Source organism: Dama dama, chromosome 19 (genome assembly GCF_033118175.1).
Source record: "Dama dama isolate Ldn47 chromosome 19, ASM3311817v1, whole genome shotgun sequence".
Lineage (NCBI taxonomy): Eukaryota > Metazoa > Chordata > Mammalia > Artiodactyla > Cervidae > Dama > Dama dama.
In genome coordinates, this window is record NC_083699.1 from 81,770,828 (window position 1) to 81,794,407 (window position 23,580).

The following is a 23,580-nucleotide window of genomic DNA, read 5'->3' on the forward strand; positions in this document are numbered from 1 at the left end:
AGTTTCTTTGGAAGTTGCAGGAAGCAGAGAAGTGAACCAACAAAGAACACAGTATCCAGCCAGCTCCCACTGTGAGAGACTGGAGTGTCCCCATGGTAGGTCGGGGGGACAGTAAAGAATAAAAGAGAGACAAGGAAGCTGGGGTAGTAATATCCTCTCCTTTCAGTCATCTGACATCTGCTAGCAGAATGACCTTTCAGAGTCTTCAGAGAGAGCTCCCAGGTGCAGAATCTGGCAGTGGGAAGGAAGCTGGGGAGAACTAACTTGTCACCTAAGGAGTCAAGGTGGATGCTATCAGCATCTGCTACCACTTTCCTGCCAACTCTTAATCAGTAAAAGCTTGTAAAGAAGTTCCTGATAGGTTCTCTCTAGTCATGGTGTTATAGATGTTGGGAACCTCAGTGGCCCAGTTTTTTTTTTTTTTTCCTTTATTTACTTTCAATTGAAGGATAATTATAATATTGTATTGGTTTCTGCCATACATAAACATGGATCAGCCAAAGGTATACATATGTCCCCTCCCTCTTGAGCTTCCCTCCCACTCCCCACCCCATCCAGCCCCTCTAGGTTATCACAGAGCCCCAGTTTCAAGTCGAGTCATACAGCACATTCCCACTGGCTATCTATTTTACATATGTTAGTGTATTCGTTTCCATGCTACACTCTCCATTCATCCCCACTCTCCCCTTCCTACCCACGCCCTCGCCCCGTGTCATAAGTCTGTTCTCTGTGTCTGCATCTCCATTGCTGCCCTGCAAATAGGCTCATCAGGACCATCTTTCTAGATTCCATATATATGCGTTAATATACCATATTTGTTTTTCTTTGTGACTTGTTTCATTCTGTTTGATAGGCTCTAGGTTTATGCACCTCATTGGAACTGACTCAAATGTGTTCCTTTTTATGGCTGAGTAATATTCCACTGTATATATGTACCACAACTTCTTTAGCCATTCGTCTGTTGATGGACATCTAGGTTGTTTCCATGCCCTAGATATTTTAAATAGTGCTGCAATGAACATTGGGATACATGTGCCTTTTTCTTTCTTTTTTTTTTTTTTTTTTTTTGTGCCTTTTTCATTTATGGTTTTTGCAGGATATACGCCCAGTAGTGGGATTGCTGGGTCATATGGTAGTTTTATTCCTAGTTTTTTAAGAAATCTCCACGCTGTCTACCATAGTGGCTGTATCAATTTACATTTCCACAGTGGTCCAGTTTTTGGTCCAGTTGCAGGATTCAGTGACATCAAGATTCAGTGACATGCAGGATTCAGTGACATCAGGTTGGTCCAGAGAATTTCTAGAGTGTTTTAAAGTCTGGCACTTTCTTTTCTGTTTGATGTGGTTACCCAACTCAGGATATCTGGGAATACTTTGAGAACCTCCAACAGCATGCCACACCACCCTCCAGACCACCTGGTTAACCATGGAACATACTACCCAGTCTGCAACTAGCAGACCTTAAAAAGTCCATCTCAGGAAATCCAGCAGGGTCACTATTATTTGCCTGTTTCCTAGATTCATGTGCTGAGATATTTCCACTCTGTAGAGTAACAAACAAAACAGAGAGTCCTGAGTGCAAGAATGCTCTACCCAGACCTTGGCTAGGTTAAGATCTTTCAGTGCTCTTCTTCCTAAAACTTTTGCAGAACTTACGGGTGCATTGAAGTCATCTGTCCATCGCTGTTAAAAGACTATTAATAGAATTCAAAAATAAAACCAATAACCATGTGAGGCCATTTGTGCTGGCTAGACCTCTGACATCCTTTCTGTTCATTCAAACAGCCTCAAAAGTAGGAACTGTTGTTACTCCCACTTCACAGATGTGTTTTCTGCAACCAGGAAGGAAGAAAGGAAAGCAAGCAGAAAGGGAGAAAAGGAGGAGAAAGGGCTGGGAACTTCTAGTTTCCCTGCAATCAGGCTGTTTCTACTGTTTTTCTTTCACAGGTACAAACCACTTCAGTTTGCCCTTGAAGGAATTGGAGGCCCTCCTCCCAATTCCTAGAAGTTGCATCTCTGTCCCTTGTTCATTGCAGCTGGGTGATGTGCACAATAATCAAAGGCTTGCTTAATGGGGGGGGGGGGCGGGGGGGGCAGTGCTCTGATGAATCCCTCGGTGGCAGGTACTCCACAGTAAATAGATCGCTCCCATGCCTTCTGCCCTGACAGTAGGCCACATTTGCCTCAGATCAGTTTAAGGCATTTGTGGTCAGAAACTCTATCTGCTCTGTAACCATCGTGCCTCAAATAGTCAGGATGACAGAGTGTGGAGACGGTTAAGAATGAAGAGAGGTGAACAGATGGAGATGAATTGTGAGGTTTCTGGTTGTTGCTAACTTAGAGCTGGAGAAGACACTGAGATTGACTGGAATGATGTGCTGTGGTGAAAATGTCCGTGGGCAGGTGGGTGGAGGGGCTGGTCTGTAACCTGTGCAGCAGGCCAGTGAGGGAGCTCAGTCGAGTGTGGGTACTGAGCACCTGAAGTGTGCCTGACACGACTGAGAACCTGAACTCTTGATTTATTTTTTATTACTTCTTACGTAAATCACTATGTGTGGGCTAGTGGTTACCATATTGGACAGCATGGATCTAGATCTACCCATGAGCAGCTAGAAGCTTTGGATAACATGTCACCATGTCAGCGATATTCACAAACACTAGCTTGCCCTGTGAGGGTAGATATTTTATACAGGCTGCTGTGTCTGTGCCTTTTCTTTGCTTGCTTTTACCTGGAAGAGTCAGTATTTTCTAGGGTATATGAACTCGGATTAAATGCATTTCTGGCACTCAACTGTCACCTGCTCTAGGCTGCAAGATGGGAAATTAGAAGCTCCATGTGGTCCTGCCATGATAGTCAACAGGGGGAGTTCCTTTGGGAGAGCAGACTCCGAGAGTATCTGTAATCTTGGGGTCTCCGTGTGCTGATGAGTTGGCTATAATCTCAATGGCTCTTCCGTGAAATAAGTCCTCACAGCAAGCACTGAAGAAGAGTCATGTTGCATTTCTAAACCTCATAAAAACAACACAGAGTCAGCTTTGAAAAGAGCCCCAGCTTACTTTTATTTCTTTTTTTTTTTTAATTTCTCCTTTATTTATTTATTTTTTTCCAGTGGGTTTTGTCATACATTGATATGAATCAGCCATAGAGTTACACGTATTCCCCATCCCGATCCCCCCTCCCACCTCCCTCTCCACCTGATTCCTCCTCCCAGTGCACCAGGCCCGAGCACTTGTCTCATGCATCCCACTTTACTTATTCATTTTAATATCTAATACCTTCACCTGGTTCAAAATTCAAAATATACAAAATAATAAACAGTGAGAAGTGTCACTTCACCCATGTCCCAGGCACCCAGTCTTTGTTGTTGGGTCAATAAATGTTACCCTTTTCCTATGTGCCCTTTCAGAGACATTTTATGCATATACAACAAAATATGTACATATTTTATCTCTTTCTACACAACTAGTATTATTTGGAACATACTGCTTCCTAGCTGCACAATATTGTACCACAGAGGGCAACAAAGCTAAATCTGGCCCACAAGCAATATCTGACCTGCTGCCTATCTCTCCACAAATAAAGTTTTATTGGAATGTAGCCATGCTCATCATTTACATATTGTCTACAGCTGTATTTGCATTATACCAGCAGAGTTGAGTAGTTGCAACAGAGACCATATGGTCTGCCAAGCCTAAAACATTTACTATCTGGCCCTTTACAGAAATGTTGCCAACCTTTGTTCCAGCTAATGTGTATCCCAGGGTTTATTTAACCTGCACCCTGTTGATGAATGGTGGCTTCCAATCTTTCCTATAATATTATAAATGACTAGTCACTAACTTCATATGTTCCTCCTTTCCCAATATAAAAATGTATCTGTTGGATAAATTTATAGACATGGAATTGCTGGAGCAAAAATTATGTGCAATCAGTAATTTTGATAAACATTGCCAAATTACCTTCCATAAAGGTTATAACAATTCTCATTAGAAATGTTTGAGAATATATATTCCCTGCATCCTCATCAAGACTGTGTTCTCACACTGTGATCTCTTTGTGATCTTTGCCAATATTATAGGTAAAAGTGGTTTTTCAGTATATTTTTATTTTGCCTTTGTCATATTATGAGGAAGGTGGAGCATCATGGCTGAATTTCATCCATAGTTGCTTTTGTGTATTCTATCAGATCATATCTTTTGCCCATTTTTATTAGGTCTTGGATTCTATTACTGGTTTGTAGTAGCTGTTTGTATGTTAGAGAAATAATTAATTCTCTTTCCATGATATAAGTTGCAAATATCTTCCTAGCTTGTCACTTGTCTTTTTTTTTTTTTAGCCACATTGCATGGCTTGCAGGATCCTAGTTTCCTGACCACAGAATAAACCAAGCCTTGGCCGTGGAAGCACAGAGTCCTAACCACTGGACCACCAGGGACCTCCCTGTCACTAGTCTTTTTACTTTTTTTTTTTTTCATTTATTTTTATTAGTTGGAGGCTAATTACTTTACAATATTGAAGTGGGTTTTGTCGTACATTGACATGAATCAGCCATGGAGTTACATGTATTCCCCATCCCGATCCCTCCTCCCACCTCCCTCTCCACCCGATTCCTCTGGGTCTTTTTACTTTCTTTATGGTGCTTCCAGCTAGCTTTCAAAAGCTGTTGTTAGCCTGTAAGGAAGTGTTAGTATAGGAGCCAGGGGCCAGAAGTTGGTTCATGCAGCTGTGTGCTGTGGCGGTGTGACCCAGCTGGTACAGCTGGGGGCAGGTGTGGAGAGTCAAGAGTAGGAAAGATGAAGAGACTGTCTCACCCTTCTCTTTACCTGACTACCCGGCACAATCACAGGTGTTGTCAAGGGCGCACCCAGGTCCTCACCTCCTATATTGTGTTTTCAACCCCATGACTGGTCAACACTCAGTTGACTATCAGGGGATCACTCACTATTACAACCTTGTCCTCACACCTTCTACCAAGAAATCTTCACTCACTCACTCATTCAGACGCTGCTGTCAAGCACAAACCAGGTGCTAGGCCCCGAGCTTGGTGCTGTGGACACAAAGTCCCTGGCTTCAATTCTTGGCCATTCCTGGCACCTGATTCTGCTGATCTCAAAGCTGTCTTGGATATTTCTTAACAGTAGCTCTTTCCCAAGAAAAGCATAGAGATCTTACTTCTAAACCAAGAGATCTGCAAAGACAAGACAGCACAAATCCCTGAGACATTAAGGTCGGGGGGCTTGTATTCAACATTTGGTCTCCTGGCAGGGACAGAGCGGAGGTGAGCCTTCTTAAGAATGGGGTGATCTCCATGAACCAGAGCAAAAGTGCTGTCATTCCAACTTTTTCAATAATTACTTTAGGAAGAAAAATCTATTTTTCTTCTCAGAATACTCCTCCTTCCTGAGCCTCTTCTTCCTTTCATCAGCGGGCGCGCTTGCCCGCTACCAAGAAGGCAGGGGTCTGCCAGACCACGTGCCCCCGTGGGTTTCCTTTGGCAGCTTCAACTGAGGCTGCACATTTCTCCTGTACCCTAAAGAGAGAATCTTCAGCAGCCAAACAGCTCTCACGTAAATTCAAGAAGATATTTGGCTCAGCCAAGCCAGGCCAGCTCTTCTGCCAGTGTTGATGTTTCACTGAGGGAGACGAGAATTTCTTTTTAATTCCCACTAAGGAGAACCCACGTCCTCCTGGGTGGCATCCAGCCTTCTCCCTAGTAAATCCTACATCTGGCTGGGGTAGCTGCCTGGCAAAAGCTTTCCTCAGCTAAATAGCATTTATATGACACTTGTGACTATGAAGTGCCTTATAATCATAATAATGACAGCTAGTCCTCCTAATGAAAAGGAGATTTAATTCCATTCCTGGTAGATCTTCCTCTTACTGTAGTCCCAAACCTGTGCCTGGGACACATTGTTGACCTTAAATAAAGGTCGCTGGGTATGTTCTAGGGGTAAAAACCAGTTTAGGTGCCTGGGGTGGAAGTTGAGGGGTGAGTAAGATGTTGTTCTTGCACACAAGGTGCTACCCCCAAGTGTGAGGTTGGCTGGGGAGCAGCTCTGAGGCAGTGGACAGAAAGACCACTCTTCCACAAGACAGAGTGAGCCGAGCCAGGAAAGCAGGAGCTTACTAAGGGTTTACCAAGTGCCAAACCGTGTCCAGAGCACTTGATAGGCCTGTTCTTATTTCATCTTCCTAACCCGAGATAGCTACTGTGATTTCATCCATTATATAGAGAAGGAAACTGAGGCACAGAGAGGTTAGATAAATTACCCAAGATCACAAAGTTAGGACATGGCAGAGCTAGGATTCAAACCATGTGTTCTAACTATAGAATCAACATTCTTTACTGTTAGGTTGACCCAGACAGATCACATGGAGTGGGTGGGGAGCTGGGGAGCAGGGAGACCTTGATTCATCCTCTTTTTTAAGGATGAGCACAAGTGACACCATGTGTGAGGTTGGGAGGGCTTTGTCTTGAGGAACCAAAAGGTTATGCCAGGCTTCTTTCAGGATCTTTCCAGACCACAATTCTGTGCCTTTCCTGTGGATGTGAAAATGAAAGTGTCTGTTGCTCAGTCATGTCCAACTCTTTGAGAGCCCCATGGAGTGTAGCCCACCAGGCATAAGATTCTTCTGTGGAGCAAGATCAGAAACCCCTGCTTCTCCAAGGAACCCATTGCTTTCCCTTTCTCCATGAAAGTGACCATAATGAGGTTGAGCAAGGACGTGGGCAGAGTGATGCTCTCAGAAAGCTGTTCCCCAGCTGCAAAACCCAGAGAGCTTGTGACGCTCCGGAGCCCAGGCAGCAACTGCTCAGGGAAAGGCAGACTGCACACGTCCACCCTTGAGCGCTCGGCCTGGACTTGTGTTCAGTGCTCGACTTGGACCCGCGTCACTGCTCTCCATACTCTGCCCCCTCTTAAACTCTCACTCTCCCCTCACACCACACAATCACCACTTCCAAGTCGCCTTTCCAAGTGCCCAGGGTGTTTGGAGGAACGGCAGCCCTAATCAGCAAAGTGGGTGGGGTGTGGAGATGGCTCTTTTCCCCTCCAATTGGATGGTTCTTTACCATCCAGTTCTTCATGCTGACTTCCTTGACAGCCTGTTGCTCTTTCTCTCTCACATCCATCCTTCATGTGCAACACCATGCCAATTTGTAAAAATTAATTTGAATTTTTTTTTTTACCATATTTCTAAATGCCACTATGCTCTCCTGCCCCAGAAACATTGCTGGAGTGCACACCTGAGTAGCCCAGCTCCTGCACAATGGAGCCAAGGTTTCAAGCTGGTTTGCAAGCCTAGGGACCAACATATTTGAATCTCAGCACACATCCCAGCAATGGCCCTGAACCACAGATCAAGGTCCCCCCTTCCCATGCTCAGCGGCTAGAAACACACACCTGCTGTTTGGTGTGTGAGGAGAAATCTGGAGGTGTTGGGTCAACATAAATCTAAAAGCCATTGGAGAAGAACATGTTATACTTTTAGGTGAGTTAAAACAATTGACTGTCCCCATATGAAGGGCCGGAGAAGGCAATGGCACCCCACTCCAGTACTCTTGCCTGGAAAATCCCATGGACGGAGGAGCCTGGTAGGCTGCAGTCCATGGGGTCGCTAAGAGTCGGATATGGCTGAGTGACTTCACTTTCACTTTTCACTTGTATGCATTGAAGGAAATGGCAACCCATTCCAGTGTTCTTGCCTGGGTATGAGAATCCCAGGGATGGGGTCGCACAGAGTTGGACATGACTGAAGTGACTTAGCAGTAGCAGTATATGAAGGGCAAGTATCATTTGTGGCAAGCTGGTTTAAGAAGGTCGTCATTATTGTTCAGTCACCAAGTCGTGTCCAGCTCTTTGTGACCCCTGTGGAGTGCAGCACAGCAGGCTTCCCTGTCCTTCACTATTTCCTAGAGTTTGCTCAAACTCATGTCCTTTGAGTCAGTGATGCCATCCAACCATCTCATCCTCTGTCACCCCCTTCTCCTTTTGAGAATGTTGGAGATGTGATATAAAACAATATTTAAACCCATAGGGATCAAATTAGTTTATTTTTCTTTCCACCTTAATTTAAAAAATGGTGCAAGAAAGTTTCCATTTAGTGCTGGGATGTCACTAACACTTCTCTTATATGTATTAATTCCACCTTTCAACAAAGAGAAAGCCAGCTTTGAAATTCAGCAGCTTGGCAAGCAGCATTTGTTAAAATACAATACAGTGGCTTGTTTTCATTTTATTGATTTTTCAGTTATCTTTTATCTTTGGCAAGTAATACAGTTTTATCAGTTTCCGTAACAACCTAGAACTTTGCTTCCATGGACCAGGCGTCACGTGGAAGTTTTAAATGCACATTCCTGGGCCCCACTCAGGATCTCCTGACCCAGAATCTGCATTTTCACAAGGTGTCCCAAATGATGCAGCCACACATTAATATTTGAGAACTTAACTGCAGATCACATTTTTAAGACACTTATTTACAAAGAAAAAGTGAATTGACTCAAAAACAATTTAAATAAGTATTCATATATGTGACAAACCATGCTAGTTGTCTAAGAATACTTGGGAAACACTTGGGTACAGCATTTTGCTAGTAAAACTGAGACATGGGGATTAATCTCTCCAGAGACCAGTGTGTACCACTGAACCACAGACTACATTATCTGAGTGGAGGAGAGGGACAGTTCATTCCTTGGCCAGCAGCTTTACCCCAGACCTGCCCACCAAGGAACTGAAATGTGTCTCCATGGGACTGGACTTCCCCTCATGCCCAACTCTAACTCATGCTGTGCTGGTGACATTTCCCAACTACTCTCTGCAGGGAAATGTAAACACATATAGTTATGTGCCAGTCAAACTCATATTACTACTTAGAGGTAACATAAAAGTTTTTGTTGATATTTTCTTTATGTTATTTTAAAAATAACAAATTTTAAGATAAAATACCTTGTTTTTCCATTAGAAACTATAGCTTCAGTGTGACTTGCTATTTCTTACAAAATCTGCCAGCCATTTTAATAATTCTGTCGTCAACTGTAGTGTCACAACATCAGAAAAGTGCTTGATTATTAATATCAAATTAAACAAAAAGTCACTCACATCATATGAATGAGGACAACTCTGCTATGAATTTTGGTTGATATTTCCATTGACTTTAATGAGTTCATTAATCAGTGCTATGACTGACTTCTTTGTGAATCACATAGTAATTTTCAAATACTGGAAGAATAGCCCCTCTAATTTTTGTGACATTATCAATGCAATAGCTATAGACATGACCCACTTTTAAGTTTAATCTGCATTATTAACACTTTCTGCATCCCTTTCTTAAGTCTGCACAATCAACAAAACAATAATTCAATCCCTGATTTGTAGTGTTTGCCAGTTTCCATGGTGTAAGTACTCTCACCATGGCTGATTTCAAACTACTGTATAGCTCAGTCATGTCTGACTCTTTGTGACCCCATGGACTGTAGCCCACAAGGCTCCTCTGTACATGGAATTTTCCGGGCAAGTATACTGAACTGAATTGCCATTTCCTCCTCCAGAGAAGCTTCCCGATCTAGGGATCGAACCCGCATCTCTTGTGTCTCCTGCATTGGCAGGTAGATTCTTTCCCACTGAGCCACCTGGGAAGCCCATTAGTTATCATTAGGAATATTCAACTATAGTGACTTTTGCAAACTCATTTGTTAGCTACTATTCCTTGTTACATATAGAAAATACACAGAGCCAATATTTGCACACTTTTAAGGTTCTAAAAACCTCCACATGCATAACTGATGGGAGTCTCACAGTGACCCCAGGAGGTAGTCATCATATGATTATCATTCCCCACTCAACATCATCTAAGACTGGAACTCAGAGAGGCTGAATAATGGGCCAGAGACACATAGCCATGGGCCAACCAGTCAGAGCTGGGCCCACAGATTCTGCTGTCCTTCAGCTGCTCCCTGGCATTTAATGGACATTTTTGTTGAGCTCTTAATAGACCTCAAATAGCAAGAATTGGCAGAACTGCTACTGAGATGTGAGCCTTTTGATTTGGGATTTTTTAGCCACTCAATTAGGTTGGACTATTTGGGCATAATTCTATAAATAAGTATTCATATGTAGTAAAGATGGGAAACTCAGAAAGCCAGTAACCTAAGAGAGAAAGCAGTTTATTTTCTCCTACATCATTGACTTGGAGACCTTTCATCGGATTGCGCTGAAGAAACACGAGGAAGAACTCTGGTGTTTTCCCTTTTCTCCAGCAAAGAGGAGTAACACAGGCCCGCTCTCTTGAATGTGGGAGGAATCAGAATATGTCCATCTTGCTCTGGGGAGAAACACAGATCTTCCCCCTATATTCACAGTGGTGGTCAGACGGATTTTTACAGGAAAACAGCAGCTATCAGGTCGAGTTGGTTCACCCTTTGTTGGAGGAAGGTGTGGGGCAATTGCAACGCTGGAGGGAGTTGAAATTTCCAAAGTTTATCATGGTTACAATGCCTACTTTTTTTTTTAATACTTCCTGATGACCCCTTAGCACTGGGTTTTTTGTTATCAATTAATTAATTTTGGGGAGTTGCACTGGGTCTTCATTGCTGCACACAGGCTTTCTCTAGTTGTGGCAAGTTGAGGCTTCTCTTCGTTGTGGTGCACCATCTTATATTTGCAGTGGCATCTCTTGTTGCCAAGCATGGGCTCTAGGCACACAGACTTCAGTAGCTGCAGCATGTGGATCAGTAGTTGTGATTCACAGGCCCTAGAGCACAAGGGCTCCAGTAGCTACGGTGCATAGGCTTGGTTGCTCCCCAACACGTGGAATCTTCCCGGACCAGGAACTGAACCTGTGTCCCCTGCGTTGGCAGGCGGATTGTTAATCACTGAGCCACCAGAGAAGTCTGAAATGCCTATGTTTTTAACTCAGCAGTTTCACTACAGCAATTTACCCCTCAGAGATCCCCCCATGTATGGAAAATGAGGGATTGCATCATTGTTCATAACAGGCCAAGACTGGAAACAAGGTAAGTGTCAATCAGTGGGAAACTTCCAAATAGTCACAGTACTTCCAAGCAAGGTAATATCATGCAACCCTTAAAAAGAATGTGATTGATCTACATGTACTGCTATAGAATAGTTTCTAAAAATGTATTAAGTACCAAAGCAAGGAGGGATGCTCATATGCATCTGTTTATAAATGAATGAAATAGCTCTGGTAGGAGATATAAGAAACTAGAAATAGAATGAAGTAATTAGGGCAAGGAAGAAAAGGTGACTTTCTACTATATATCCTTTAGAAGATCTTTTTGTATTTTGTTCTATTTGCATGCATTATATGTTCAAATTAATTAAGTGTTGCAATGCAAGTTCATGTGGGTACCTATTAAAAAAAAAAGTGATTTTTAAATCAAATGGCTGTTTCCAAGAGGGTGAGAGGGAACGACGAGTTCAGGCCGTGGCTGCTCTGCTCACTCCTGACTCTCCACAGCAACAGGCGGAACTGGCTCGCAGGGCCCAGACCCAGGAAGAGAAGCTGGCTGCAGCCCTCAGGGTGGAGTTGCACAACACTTCCTGCCAAATCCAGAGCCTGCAGGCTGAGACGGAGTCCTTACGAGCTCTGGTGAGTAGGCCAGGAACAGTCCTGGCCTTTCCTGTGTCAAGTTTAACTCTCGACTGTCTAACTGTAGTCATATGGGTTTCCCGTCTCACAGCACGTGAGAGTTTTGAGGCCTGCAAAGAATCATCTGATACGGAATGCTAAGCGTAGTAGGTAGAGTTAGCACCCCAGATCTTACCAGCAAATAATAACCAGATCAGACACTGATCTACATTTATTTCTACTAACCACATTTTGCTACCTGTAGACATTCCTAGGATGGGAATCTGAGTCAACCTTCTCATATCCTGTAAAGTTAGGAAGGTTTAAATAAGATAACATGGTGGCCTCTGCTTAACAGTAGTCATGATTCAAGATGACATCTTGACCAAGAATCTTCCATTTCAGTCACAATGGTCAAAAGAGAGTATAGAAACTTGTTTCAACAAGACTCAGTCCAATTTAGAAAGATATTTGTTTCTTATGTGTCATATAAAAAGCCAGATTCTAAATTATAGAACTACATAGTTAGAACTACTAAAAACTGTTAAAGAGATGCATACCACTTTTTAAAGGTGTTTACTGGTCAGTAAAGCCCTACAGTTTGCAGGGCTTGGTATATGGGAAGATGAGAAGAAAGTTTCAGTCTAGTGGGGAGATAGGGCAGTAAGTGTAACCATAATACAAGTGCTGTTATCTAGGCAACACACACACACACACACCCCTGCTCTGTATCAGGTCCTGTCTTGTCTCTGGGGTTATAGAGACCAGGTTCCTGCTCTCAAGGAGCTCAGCATCTGCTAGAGGAGACATGCCCCTAAGAAGCTCTGCCCACTTCCAGGGCGTGTGTGTGCTTGGCAAGCTGTGATACCCAGAGAAAGGACCCCCTAATCCAGCCTGTTGGTGGCAGGCACAAGAGGTTTCCTAAGAAAGGTGACCCCTGATCTTGGACATGGGGTGAATAGGAGTCAGCCAGGTGAGGAGGAGGGGGATACAAGGAGATTTGGGCTTTAGACAGCACGTGGTGACTGCTATTAGCGACAGGGTAGGGGCGGGGGTGGGGCTGCAGTGCAGAGGAGGAGGAACTACAGTCAGGGGAAGTGAGCTGGGAGGCCACGAGCTTCCTCCAGATGAGAGGTGATAAGCATCCTTCCAGGGTATTGGTGGCTGGAGCAGAGGGGGCACAAATGGGAAAATGTTTCAGAATATACAAGAGGCAGGACTCTGATAATTGAGTCTGGGAGGGAAGCAGGATCAGGGGCATCTCTTTCCCTGGTTTCTAGCTCCTGTTGAGTTCACCAGCTCAACAGGAGCAGAGGGGCCAGCAGGTTTGGAAGGAAGCCAATGGCTTCATTTTGAACACCTTGATTTGAGGTGCCCACAACCTGTGTATATTTCTAGAAAGAACCTCAGTAGCAAGTCTGCATAGGTGGGGAGAAGTCTGTGCTGGACACATCAACACAGGAGTCAGTCCCAGAGATGACCAAGTCGTGAGTCTGGTAGAGACCAACTGGTGCGGCTCAGCTCAGAGAGAGGTGGGCTAAGGGTGGGGCGGAGGGGCAGCTGGGGAAGAGGAGCTAGCACAGTGAGCTACCGAAACGCTAAGGACAGACATGCTGAGGGTATAGAGACCAGCGACGTTGTTTCTGACTGGGGAATGTGGGAAGCGTGCAGGGGGAGACAGCATCCCAGCAGGACAGTGAGTGGGGGTTCACAGAGGAAGGAAGGGGCCCGGAGGGTGAGCAGTCAGGAGCAAAAAGGCTTGGAGGCGGTTCAGGGAGAAGACTGCAAAATTTCTTTGAAGAAACACCTGCAGGCTGCCTCCTGTGTGTCTGTGTGTGTGTGTATTTCTGTTTCCTTTTATCTCTCTCCTTCTCTCACTCATCTCCCCCTCATTTTCTCTCATCATTCTGTCTCATAGGCCCTCCCTCCTGGCCTCCCTCCTCTCTTTTTCTTCCTCATCTCCCTCTCCACCTCCACCCCCAGAGGAAGGATCAGTGAATTAGACTAAACAAGACTCTGGCCTCCCCAGGAGGATTCAGTACTTCCCCACTGACCCACCTCAGTCGGTCAAGGTAATCGTCCTGGCAGAAACGGACAGACCAGGCCGAAGCCAGCCCCTCCCACTGCTCTGCCCACCTCCCTCTTCCCAGGGCCCGCCCGTCGGCCTCGAGCTTGGCCCGCGTTCCCTCTCTTGTAGAAACGAGGCCTGGAGAACACCTTGCACGACGCCAAGCACTGGCACGACATCGAGCTGCAGAACCTGGGGGCGGTGGTCAGCAGGCTGGAGGCGGAGCTCAGGGAGATGCGCGCGGAGGCCGAGCAGCAGCTGCAGGCCCGGGAGCACCTGCTGGCCCACAAATGCCAGCTGCAGCGGGATGTGGCCTCCTACCACGCGCTGCTGGACCGCGAGGAGAGCAGGTGCGTCTCTGCTCCGCTTTGCTAGGAGAGGGGTAGGTACTCGTGGGTTTCGATTCAACATTTTCTCAAATACTATAAAAGTAATTAACGTAAAAAAAGGAGAAATCACCGCCCAACACACCCCCTCAGCTCCCACAGCCTGACTGTCCTCCCAGGACTTTTCCATTCATATGTACGTAGATACACAAGTATTTGTCTCCCCTGGTGGCTCAGTGGTAAAGAATCCACTTGCCAAGAAGGAGACAAGCATTGGATCCCTGGATGGAGAAGATCCCCTGGAGAAGGAAATGGCAAGCAACTCCAGAATTTTTGCCTGGAAAAATCCCATGGACAGAGGAGACTGGGGCTACAGTCCATGGGTTTGCAAAGAGTCAGACACGACTTAGCAACTAAACAACACAATATATAGATGAATATATAGTGTATACTTATGTGTGTATACATATATGTGTGGATGTCAGCATATATTCATGTATACAGACATATAGACAGACACCTATAGACACACCTATATGGTTCACACACACCTCATACTATGTGGTAGCTGTTAGCAGTGCTTTCTGCTGCATGTAGCAAGTCCTAATTAATGAAGCTATAAACCAGCACTCCTGAAACATGTCAAGCCAGGGCATCTTTTTAAAAATGCAAATTCTGCTTCTGTAAGTCTGAGACAGGACCTGAGACTCTGCATTTCTGACAGAACTCTCCGGTGGTGCCTGTGCTGCTGGTCCACGGACCACAAGTTGAGCAGCAAGGGCATAAACCGTGTTCACCTGAAAGTTTCAGAAATGAGGTAGGCTAGGCCGCTCGTGATGTCAGTCAGGTCCCCAGCTCATTTCATCCCTCTGATTTACCATTCCTGTCTTCAATTTTGTCACCCATGGTTGCCAAATGCCTACCACAGCTCCAGACAGCATAACTTCATGCATGGCAAGAAGAAGGAGGGAAGAGGGGACAGAAGAAAGGATTTTCCTGCATGACTCACTCCTTTCAGTGAAGGGAAAATGTTTTGAGAAGGCCTCCAATCGACTTTCTCTTTTATCTCGTTAACCAGAGTCTGCTCACATGATTAGACCTACCTGCAAGGGAAGCTGGGAAAGCAACTATTTAGCTTTTCCAACCTCCATAGTGGACAGAGGTGAGAGGCTGGGAATGACATGTGTACGTCAATGTACATATATGTGTGTATATGGTATATATACATTTATGTGTGTGTGGTACATATATATATATAACACACACACACATATATATGTGGTATATATACATATACACCAAGCACATATATATGCATATAGCAGTACTTTTTTAATGGGTAAGGACACCCTGAAGCATAGGCATGAGGCTTGGGGCTCAGCTTCCTTGCCAATTCTTTAAGGAAATTCAAGCCTTTCTTTCATCATAATTCTATATCTTCATGCCCTGCAAGGTCCATTCTATGGCACACATTGAATGAGAAATAGAATAGCAGGGCTAAGAGACAATTTGTTGATTATGTAGTACAATGGCTCATGATTCCAGAGAGAAGAAGTCCAGAGCAGAAAAAGATTTTCCCATGGTCACCCGGGCAGGCAGAGCTGGACTGGATCCCAGGTGTCCTGGCTCTCACTGTGCTCTGTACATCCCCTTCTTAGAAGGTAAGAGGGCCAGGAAGCAACCTAACACTCACTCCTTTCAAAGGAAAAACATGTCATCCAGCTCCTGTTTCCAATTGTCTTTTTATTAGATTGATTTCTGTTGATTATAAAAGCTAGATGTTTGTAACAATGCTAATTTTTTCAGGTGCGTATGAATAACTGAAATACAAAAGTAACAAGATAGGTTAAATTTACTTCAAAAACTCCATTCAGTGAGTGCCTGCTATGTGCCAGCACAGTCTCAAGCTCTAAGCTATCTTCATTTCAACTCAAAACTGCCAGAACCACATCATTATCCCCATTTTACAGACAGGAAACTAAATCAAAGAGAGCTTAAGTCATTTACCCAAGGTCACACAGCTAATAACCATGGAAGTAGGAGTTGAAACCCAAACTGTCTTGTTCCAAAGCCCAAATTCTTTCTGTGAAACATTTACCTTTCCTGTAAACCTATTGTGATTTATTTACTAATTTTCATCATCTATGGCTTTTCTCACTCAAATGTGTTTTGGGGGTTTTGTTTGTTTCAGCTAATGGAGAAATATCCTCTTTTCATGAAGAAAATGCTGCCTTCCTCACCAAGTGACCAACGAAGTTCCCTGAGGAATTCGCACCCCCACCCCCTTACGCCCCCAACCCCCATCTCCCCTCACCCTTCCCACTCCCCACCCCAAGCTGGATTTCCTGGTTGGTTCAGCTTGAGCTGAAAAGCTTCCTGGAAATGGAGAGGGTCCTGTTGCCTTAATTCAAGTAGTCTATAGCTCGAGCAACCTCCCTTGCCCCTCTCAAATAAATGCTTTGTGTGTGGCTTCCAGTCTGCCCACCTTGTTCAACCCACTATCAGATAGAGATGGATATCAATTTACCTACCTGGCCTTACCTCATGGGGCCATTCTTAAAGGCTTCTGGAAGGGTGCTGGAGCATGATGCCATCTTCCTCATTATGCAAGGGTCAGCTGCTCTTGGGTTTATCAACATAAATGTGCTTCTGGGGTGAGAGTTGTGCTCAGCAAACCAGAATGCCACCACTGGAGGGAAAAACAATGTTCTTGCTAGAGGGGGTCTAGCATGTAGCATGATCACAGAGCACTCAGGTGTCTTTAGCGTGCTCTGCATGAGTAGGTATGCGCAGACACCCACATTTCACTGCTCTTGGCAGAGTATCTCTCTCAATCAGTTTAAAGGGAACTTCAGTTTAAATCTGTGGGAGATGAATTAGGTTGTGACTGTGGTTGCCTACAATTGCAGCCTCAGAACATTCTTCCAGGGTCCTTCCCCAGCCCTCTCAGGGCCCAGGCCAGCCAAATATAGTTCATGAATCTGCCGCCTACCCATTCGAGACTCCCCTGCCTTCTGATTAAAACTGAAACCACCACCTGTGTCCTAGCACAGGCTCTCAGTGCCTCCAAAACCACACACACACACACACAGCCCAGACTTAATTTCTTAATTCCTCCCCCAAGCTCCTGTCAGCACACCTGTCACACAGAATTACAGACCAAAATTAAAAAACTATCCAAGCTGAGTCTCTGTCCTCACATAAGCAGCTAATCCAGACAGGGCAGTGTGTCCAATATGGGCACATTCAAAGACCCCCTCCTTCAGTTCCTGGGCTTCCAAATAGCCAAGGTCAACATAAACAAGTGGAATCTTATTTACCTTTAAGAAAGTTAGAAAGAGAAGTGAGGCAACACATGGGGATCGCCTGGTTGAAATCGCTCCAACTGGCTTCCCTTTTGGCTTCCAGGATCAAAGGAATTGCATTAGTAAGTCAGGTGGGCAGGACAGCTATTTACAGTTTGCGTGGCACCTTTGCATGATTCCCTTTGTAGTCTGAAGCATGGAAACAGTCGAGACACCACCTACAGCTGCATTTCAGAAAGCACTGATCTCCTGCACACCCAGGGGTGCCCAAGACTGAAGCCCTGGGTACCAGGGCCTCCCAAGAAGAGTGTGCAGCCAACTTTATAGAATGCCCATTCACTGGGATCTGCTTCTTTTCTTTCTTACTTATTACGGTGAATTTTTGTTCCCCAGCCACAATCTAAATCCCTAACTTAAACACAGCTGGAGAGCCTCAGAAGGCCGGCCATCAGAATGAGGTACTTCTGGATCTGAATGGCTGTGCATTTCCCAGAACCTGGAAGCTAGGAGAGGTTGTACACCCTCCCGAGCTTCCACCAGACAGCACACTGTGCCGGCCGCACACACTCAGTCTCCTCGGCTCTGTAATCTCAAAGGGCAGCTGCCGTAAATCATTAAGTTAATCATCCTTTGGCAAGGAGAGCCCAGCAGACTGGTGCTTCGAGTTCTCAGCACGGTTTCTTGCTGTTTCTAATGAGGCTTCATTAACAGGTAAGAAAAGGCACTGCTGGCCCTGCTGAAGCCTCATTTAATTCAGGCTTCCTCTCACAGCATCCGGTACAATTACACTCTGGCAGCAGTTCACTGACAGGTGGCAGGGAGGCTGTTGCTTGTGTTGGCCTCAAGGATGGAGCACTTGTTCTCGGGCAAACCAGAGAAGGGCTTTCGACAGATTCCTCCGAAAGCGCAGATGGACTCTATTTCCAGACCAGGTTACTCCACTGACCTCTGGCCTGGTGCCTGGGTCACAAAACTCCCACTGAGACTGTTAGAATATCCATTGGATTTCAGACCAAGGTAAGTCTCCCTTTCATTGTCATGTATCACACTTCCAAGCATCTGCTGGTACCCAGACATTTTGTTGGACTTTGGGGATCCCAGTAAAAAGAGGACACAGTTTCTGCCCTGTTGGGTTTGCAATCTCATTGAGGAGTTCATATGGGCACATAAAAGGGGAAACAGAGCAAAGAAGGCAGAGCAGCACATTACAATTTGCGTGACTCCTTTAACATAGTTCAGTTTATCATAGAAAATGTGAACACAGACACTCAGATCTGACCTCTGTTGGTTTCAGTAAGATGATTCAGCAGGAACCACCAAACACCATGCTGGTCTCTGATTATCTCCATATAGCACACAAATATTTTTCCCAGATTTATTAAAACTGATGTGCAACACCATGTAAGTTTAAAGTATACAGCATAATGACTTGACATATTGTGAATGATTACCACAATAAGTTAACATCCATTATCTTATATCAGTTCAGTTCAGTTCAGTCACTCAGTCTTTTGGTGACCCCATGGACTGTAGCACGCCAGGCCTCCCTGTCCATCACCAACTCCGGGAATTTACTCAAACTCATGTCCATCCAGTCGGTGATGTCATCCAACCATCTCATCTGTGTTGCCCCCTTCTCCTCCTGCCTTCAATCTTTCCCAGCATCAGGGTCTTTTCAAAAGAGTCAGTTCATCGTATCAGGTGGCCAAAGTATTGGAGTTTCAGCTTCAGCATCTGTCCTTCCAATGAATACACAGGACTGATTTCCTTTAGGATGGACTGGTTAGATCTCCTTGCAGTCAAAGGGACTCTCAAGAGTCTCCTCCAACACCACAGTTCATCAATTCTTCAGCACTCAGCTTTCTTTATAGTCCAACTCTCACATCGATACATGACTACTGGAAAAACCATAGCTTTGACTAGACCGACCTTTGTCGGCAAAGCAATGTCTCTGCTTTTTAATATGCTGTCTAGGTTGGTCATAATTTTTCTTCCAAGGAGCAAGCGTCTTTTAATTTTTTGGCTGCAGTCACCATCTGCAGTGATTTTGGAGCCCCCAAAAATAAAGTCTGTCACCATTTCCACTGTCTCCCCATCTATTTGCCATGAAGTGATGGGACCAGATGCCATGATTTTAGTTTTCTGAATGTTGAGCTTTAAGCCAATTTTTTCACTCTCTTCTTTCACTTTCATCAAGAAGCTCTTTAGTTCTTCTTCACTTTCTGCTATAAGGGTGGTATCATCTGCATATGTGAAATTATTGCTATTTCTCCTGGCAATCTTGATTCCAGCTTGTGCTTTGTCCAATCCAGCATTTCACATGATGTACTCTGCATATAAGTTAAATAAGCAGGGTGACAATATACAGCCTTGATGTACTCCTTTCCTGACTTGGAACCAGTCTGTTGTTCCATGTCTGGTTCTAACTGTTGCTTCCTGAACTGAATACAGATTTCTCAGGAGGCAGATCAGGTGCTCTGGTATTCCCATCTCTTTAAGAATTTTCCACAGTTTGTTGTGATCCACACAAAGACTTTGGCATAATCAATAAAGCAGAAGTGGATGATTTTCTGGAACTCTCTTGCTTTTTCAATGATCCAATGGATGGTGGCAATTTGATCTCTAGTTCCTCTGCCTTTTCTAAATCCTGCTTGAACATCTAGAAGTTCCCGGTTCACATACTGTTGAAGCCTGACTTGGAGAATTTTGAGCATTACTTTGCTAGTGTGTGAGATGAGTGCAATTGTGTGGTAGTTTAAACATTCTTTGGCATTGCCTTTTTTGGGACTGGAATGAAAACTGAACTTTTCCTGTTCTGTGGCTAGAAAAAAATCTTCATGACTCAGATAATCATGATGGTATGATCACCTGCCTAGAGCCAGGCATCCTGGAACGCAAAGTCAAGTGGGCCTTAGGAAGCATCACTCTGAACAAAGCTAGTGGAGGTGATGGAATTCCAGTTGAGCTATTTCAAATCCTAAAAGATGATGCTGTGAAAGTGCTGCACTCAATATGCCAGCAAATTTGGAAAACTCAGCAGTGACCCCAGGACTGGAAAAGGTCAGTTTTCTTCATTATAATTTGGATATTAACCCCTCAGTAGATGTATAATTTGCAAATATGTTTTCCCAATCCATGGGTTGTCTTTTGTTAGTTTTTGTTTGTTTGTTTTTGCTGGGCAGAAGCTTTTTAGTTTGATGTCGTCTCACTTGTTTACTTTTCATTTTGTTGCTTGTGCTTTAGGTGTCACATCCAAAAACTCGTTTGTCAAGACCCATGTCACAGAGCTTTTTCCCTATGTTTTCTTCAAGGAGTGGCATGAGTTCTCATCTTACATTTAGGTCTTTAATTCATTTTGAGTTAATTTTTGTGAGTAGTATAAGATAAGGGGTCAAGTTTCATTCTTTATGTGATATCCAATTTTCTCAGTTATTGAGGAGATTGTTTTCTTCATTGAATATTCTTGGCTCCCTTGACAAATATTAGTTGACCATATATGCCTGAATTTACTTCTGGGCTCTCAGTTCTGTTCCATTGATCTGTATAACTAGTTTATGCCAATATTATACAGTTTAATTACTGTAATATTATAGTATGGCTTGAAATCAGGAAGTGTTGTGCTTCTCTCTTTGTTCTTCTTTCTCAGGATTGTTTTTGCAATTCATGGTCTTTTGTGGTTCCATGTAAATTTTAGAACTGTTTTTTCTACTTCTGTTAAAAATGCCATTGGACTCTTGATAGAAACTGCATTAAATTTCTAGATGTCTTTGAGTAGAATAGACATTTTAACAATATTAATTCTTCTAATCCATGAATACAGAATACCTTTCCATTTATTTGTGTCTTGTTTGATTTCTTTCATCAATGCCTTAACAGTTTTCAGTGTAGAGATCTTCCCCTCCCCGGTTAAACTCATTCCTAACTATTTGTTTCTGATACTATTGCGCTAAAGGTATCCTTTCTTAAACACATCATCTTTTTGTTTGAGAAATGGTAAAAGAAAGTGGTGGCTCTTTGGGGTCATTGTAGCATCTTATCTAGAGTTGCTGGACTTAGTGAATAAAAATATAGGTAAATCTGAATTTCATACAAATAATGAATAATTTTTAATAGAAGTATGATATGTCCCACATATTTCATGAGACATACTTCTACCAAAAAATTATCTGGCAGCCCTAATCATATCAGACAAAAACACTCCATACTTCATATTCCCCACATAGTATCTGACCTTAAATGATATAATGAAGGTTTGTCCAGCATTTCTAGCTTGGATATTGGAACACAGGAAAAGGGGAAAAGGTGATCTAGGCCATGTCCTTGCCCAGTCTTGATTGAAAACTCAGTCTCCTGACACAGCAGCACAGCAGTTCCAGTCATGTTCAAGAAATTAATCTGCTTGTTGAGTGATGAAATAAAGCAAACTATTTTATCTGCTGAAGCGACTGGCTTAATTAGATCATATAGACTGGTTATTTTGAACAATAGGTTGAGCAGGAACCGGAGTAGATCACACCATAGATGTGCTGTGTTGCAGAGTCAACAGAAAACCCACTTGTCCCTGTCAAGCATAAGAAAAAATATTCCATTTTCTCCAGCTCCTCTTGAAAGGGAAAGGTAATTCACATCACAGAGAGTCAGGCTTTCAGTGCAGTACAAGATTGGACACAAAAGCCATGTTGAGAACTTTCCTGGTGGTCTAGTAGTTAAGAATTCACCTCAGTGCAGGGGACCAGAGTTCAATCCTTGCTCCAGGAAGATTCCACATGCCACGGGGCAACTAAGCCTGTGCACCACAATTACTGAGTCCATATTCCACAAGAGAAGCCACTGCAATAAGAAGCCAGTACCCAGTAACTAGCAAATAGCCCCCACTCACCAGCCGTTCACAGTAACAAAGACCCAGTGCAACCAAATAAATATTTTTTTTTAAGCCATGTTGAATTTTAGGGGAAGAGGCTTCATAAAGTGGATAAGCAATAAACTACCTAACTTCTTTAGACAAATCACAGGTATTTGTTGTTCTGTTTTGTTTTCTGCAGCTGAATTTCTTACTGAGGGCCTGGACAGGAAATGCATATGAATGAGGTTCACAGTTTCAAACTCAAAAGCCTACTTGGCAAACCAGACTAGAGGCAGTTCAGTTCAGTTCAGTTCAGTCACTCAGTCATGTCCAACTCTTTGTGACCCCATGAATCACAGCACGCCAGGACTCCCTGTCCATCACTAACTCCCAGAATTTACTCAAACCCATGTCCATCGAGTTGGTGATGCCATCCAACCATCTTATCCTCTGTCGTCCCCTTATCCTCCTGCCCCCAATCCCTCACAGCATCAGGGCTTTTTCCAATGAGTCAGCTCTTCAAATCAGGTGGCCAGAGTACTGGAGCTTCAGCTTCAGCATCAGTCCTTCCAATGAACACCCAGGACTGATCTCCTTTAGGATGGACTGGTTGGATCTCCTTGCAGTCCAAGGGACTCTCAAGAGTCTTCTCCAACACCATAGTTCAAAAGCATCAATTTTTCGGTGCTCAGCTTTCTTCACAGTCCAACTCTCACATCCATACCTGACCACTGGAAAAACCATAGCCTTGACCAGACGGACCTTTGTTGGCAAAGTAATGTCTCTGCTTTTTAATATGCTATCTAGGTTGGTCATCACTTTCCTTCCAAGGAGTAAGCGTCTTTTAATTTCATGGCTGCAGTCACCATCTGCAGTGATTTTGGAGCCTGAAAAAATAGAGTCTGACACTGTTTCCACTGTCTCCCCATCTATTTCCCATGAAGTGATGGGACCAGATGCCATGATCTTAGTTTTCTGAATGTTAAGCTTTAAGACAAGTTACTGCTAACTCCCTTCATAATAATCAGTGATGCTATAAGTGCTTTGGGAAGAAATCAAGGGGCAGTGGTGGGGCAGGAATCAATAGACCAGTAGTAGATTCAACACTTCATCATTTAGCTAGTGGTGACCAAGAGAAAAGATGTTCGAGAAACATGGAGAGTATAAGCTCTCCTGGGAAAGTGAAAGAGTGGCTTTACACATTATTTTATGAATTCAGTCTTAGCAGTTTACCTGAGCACCCATCATGCTCAGCTGTAGAAAACTTGCTCCAAGATTAAATCATCTTCCTCAATGACCATTTATGTAGCCCTGTTACATGTCACTGAGGATATGGATAAGGACAAAATGTGGACCTGCTTTCAGATAATCTAGATCAGCACTGTCCAACAGAAATGGAATGCAGGGCTTCCCTGGTGGTATAACGGATAGGAATCTGCCTGCCAATGTAG

The 23,580-nt window shown here is 44.0% G+C and overlaps 1 protein-coding gene across 1 annotated transcript in view; it reads left to right on the forward strand.

The window, feature by feature from the left end:
* BFSP2 (beaded filament structural protein 2) overlaps nt 1-16,456 on the forward strand; it is a 74,951-nt gene extending 58,495 nt beyond the window's left edge. Inside the window, exons 5-7 of the mRNA XM_061167995.1 lie at nt 11,477-11,608; nt 13,785-14,005; nt 16,173-16,456. Of these exons, the coding sequence (XP_061023978.1) occupies nt 11,477-11,608; nt 13,785-14,005; nt 16,173-16,176 (357 nt within the window). The 3' untranslated portion in view covers nt 16,177-16,456. The remainder of the gene's footprint in view (nt 1-11,476; nt 11,609-13,784; nt 14,006-16,172) is intronic.
* The last annotated feature ends 7,124 nt before the right edge of the window (nt 16,457-23,580 follow it).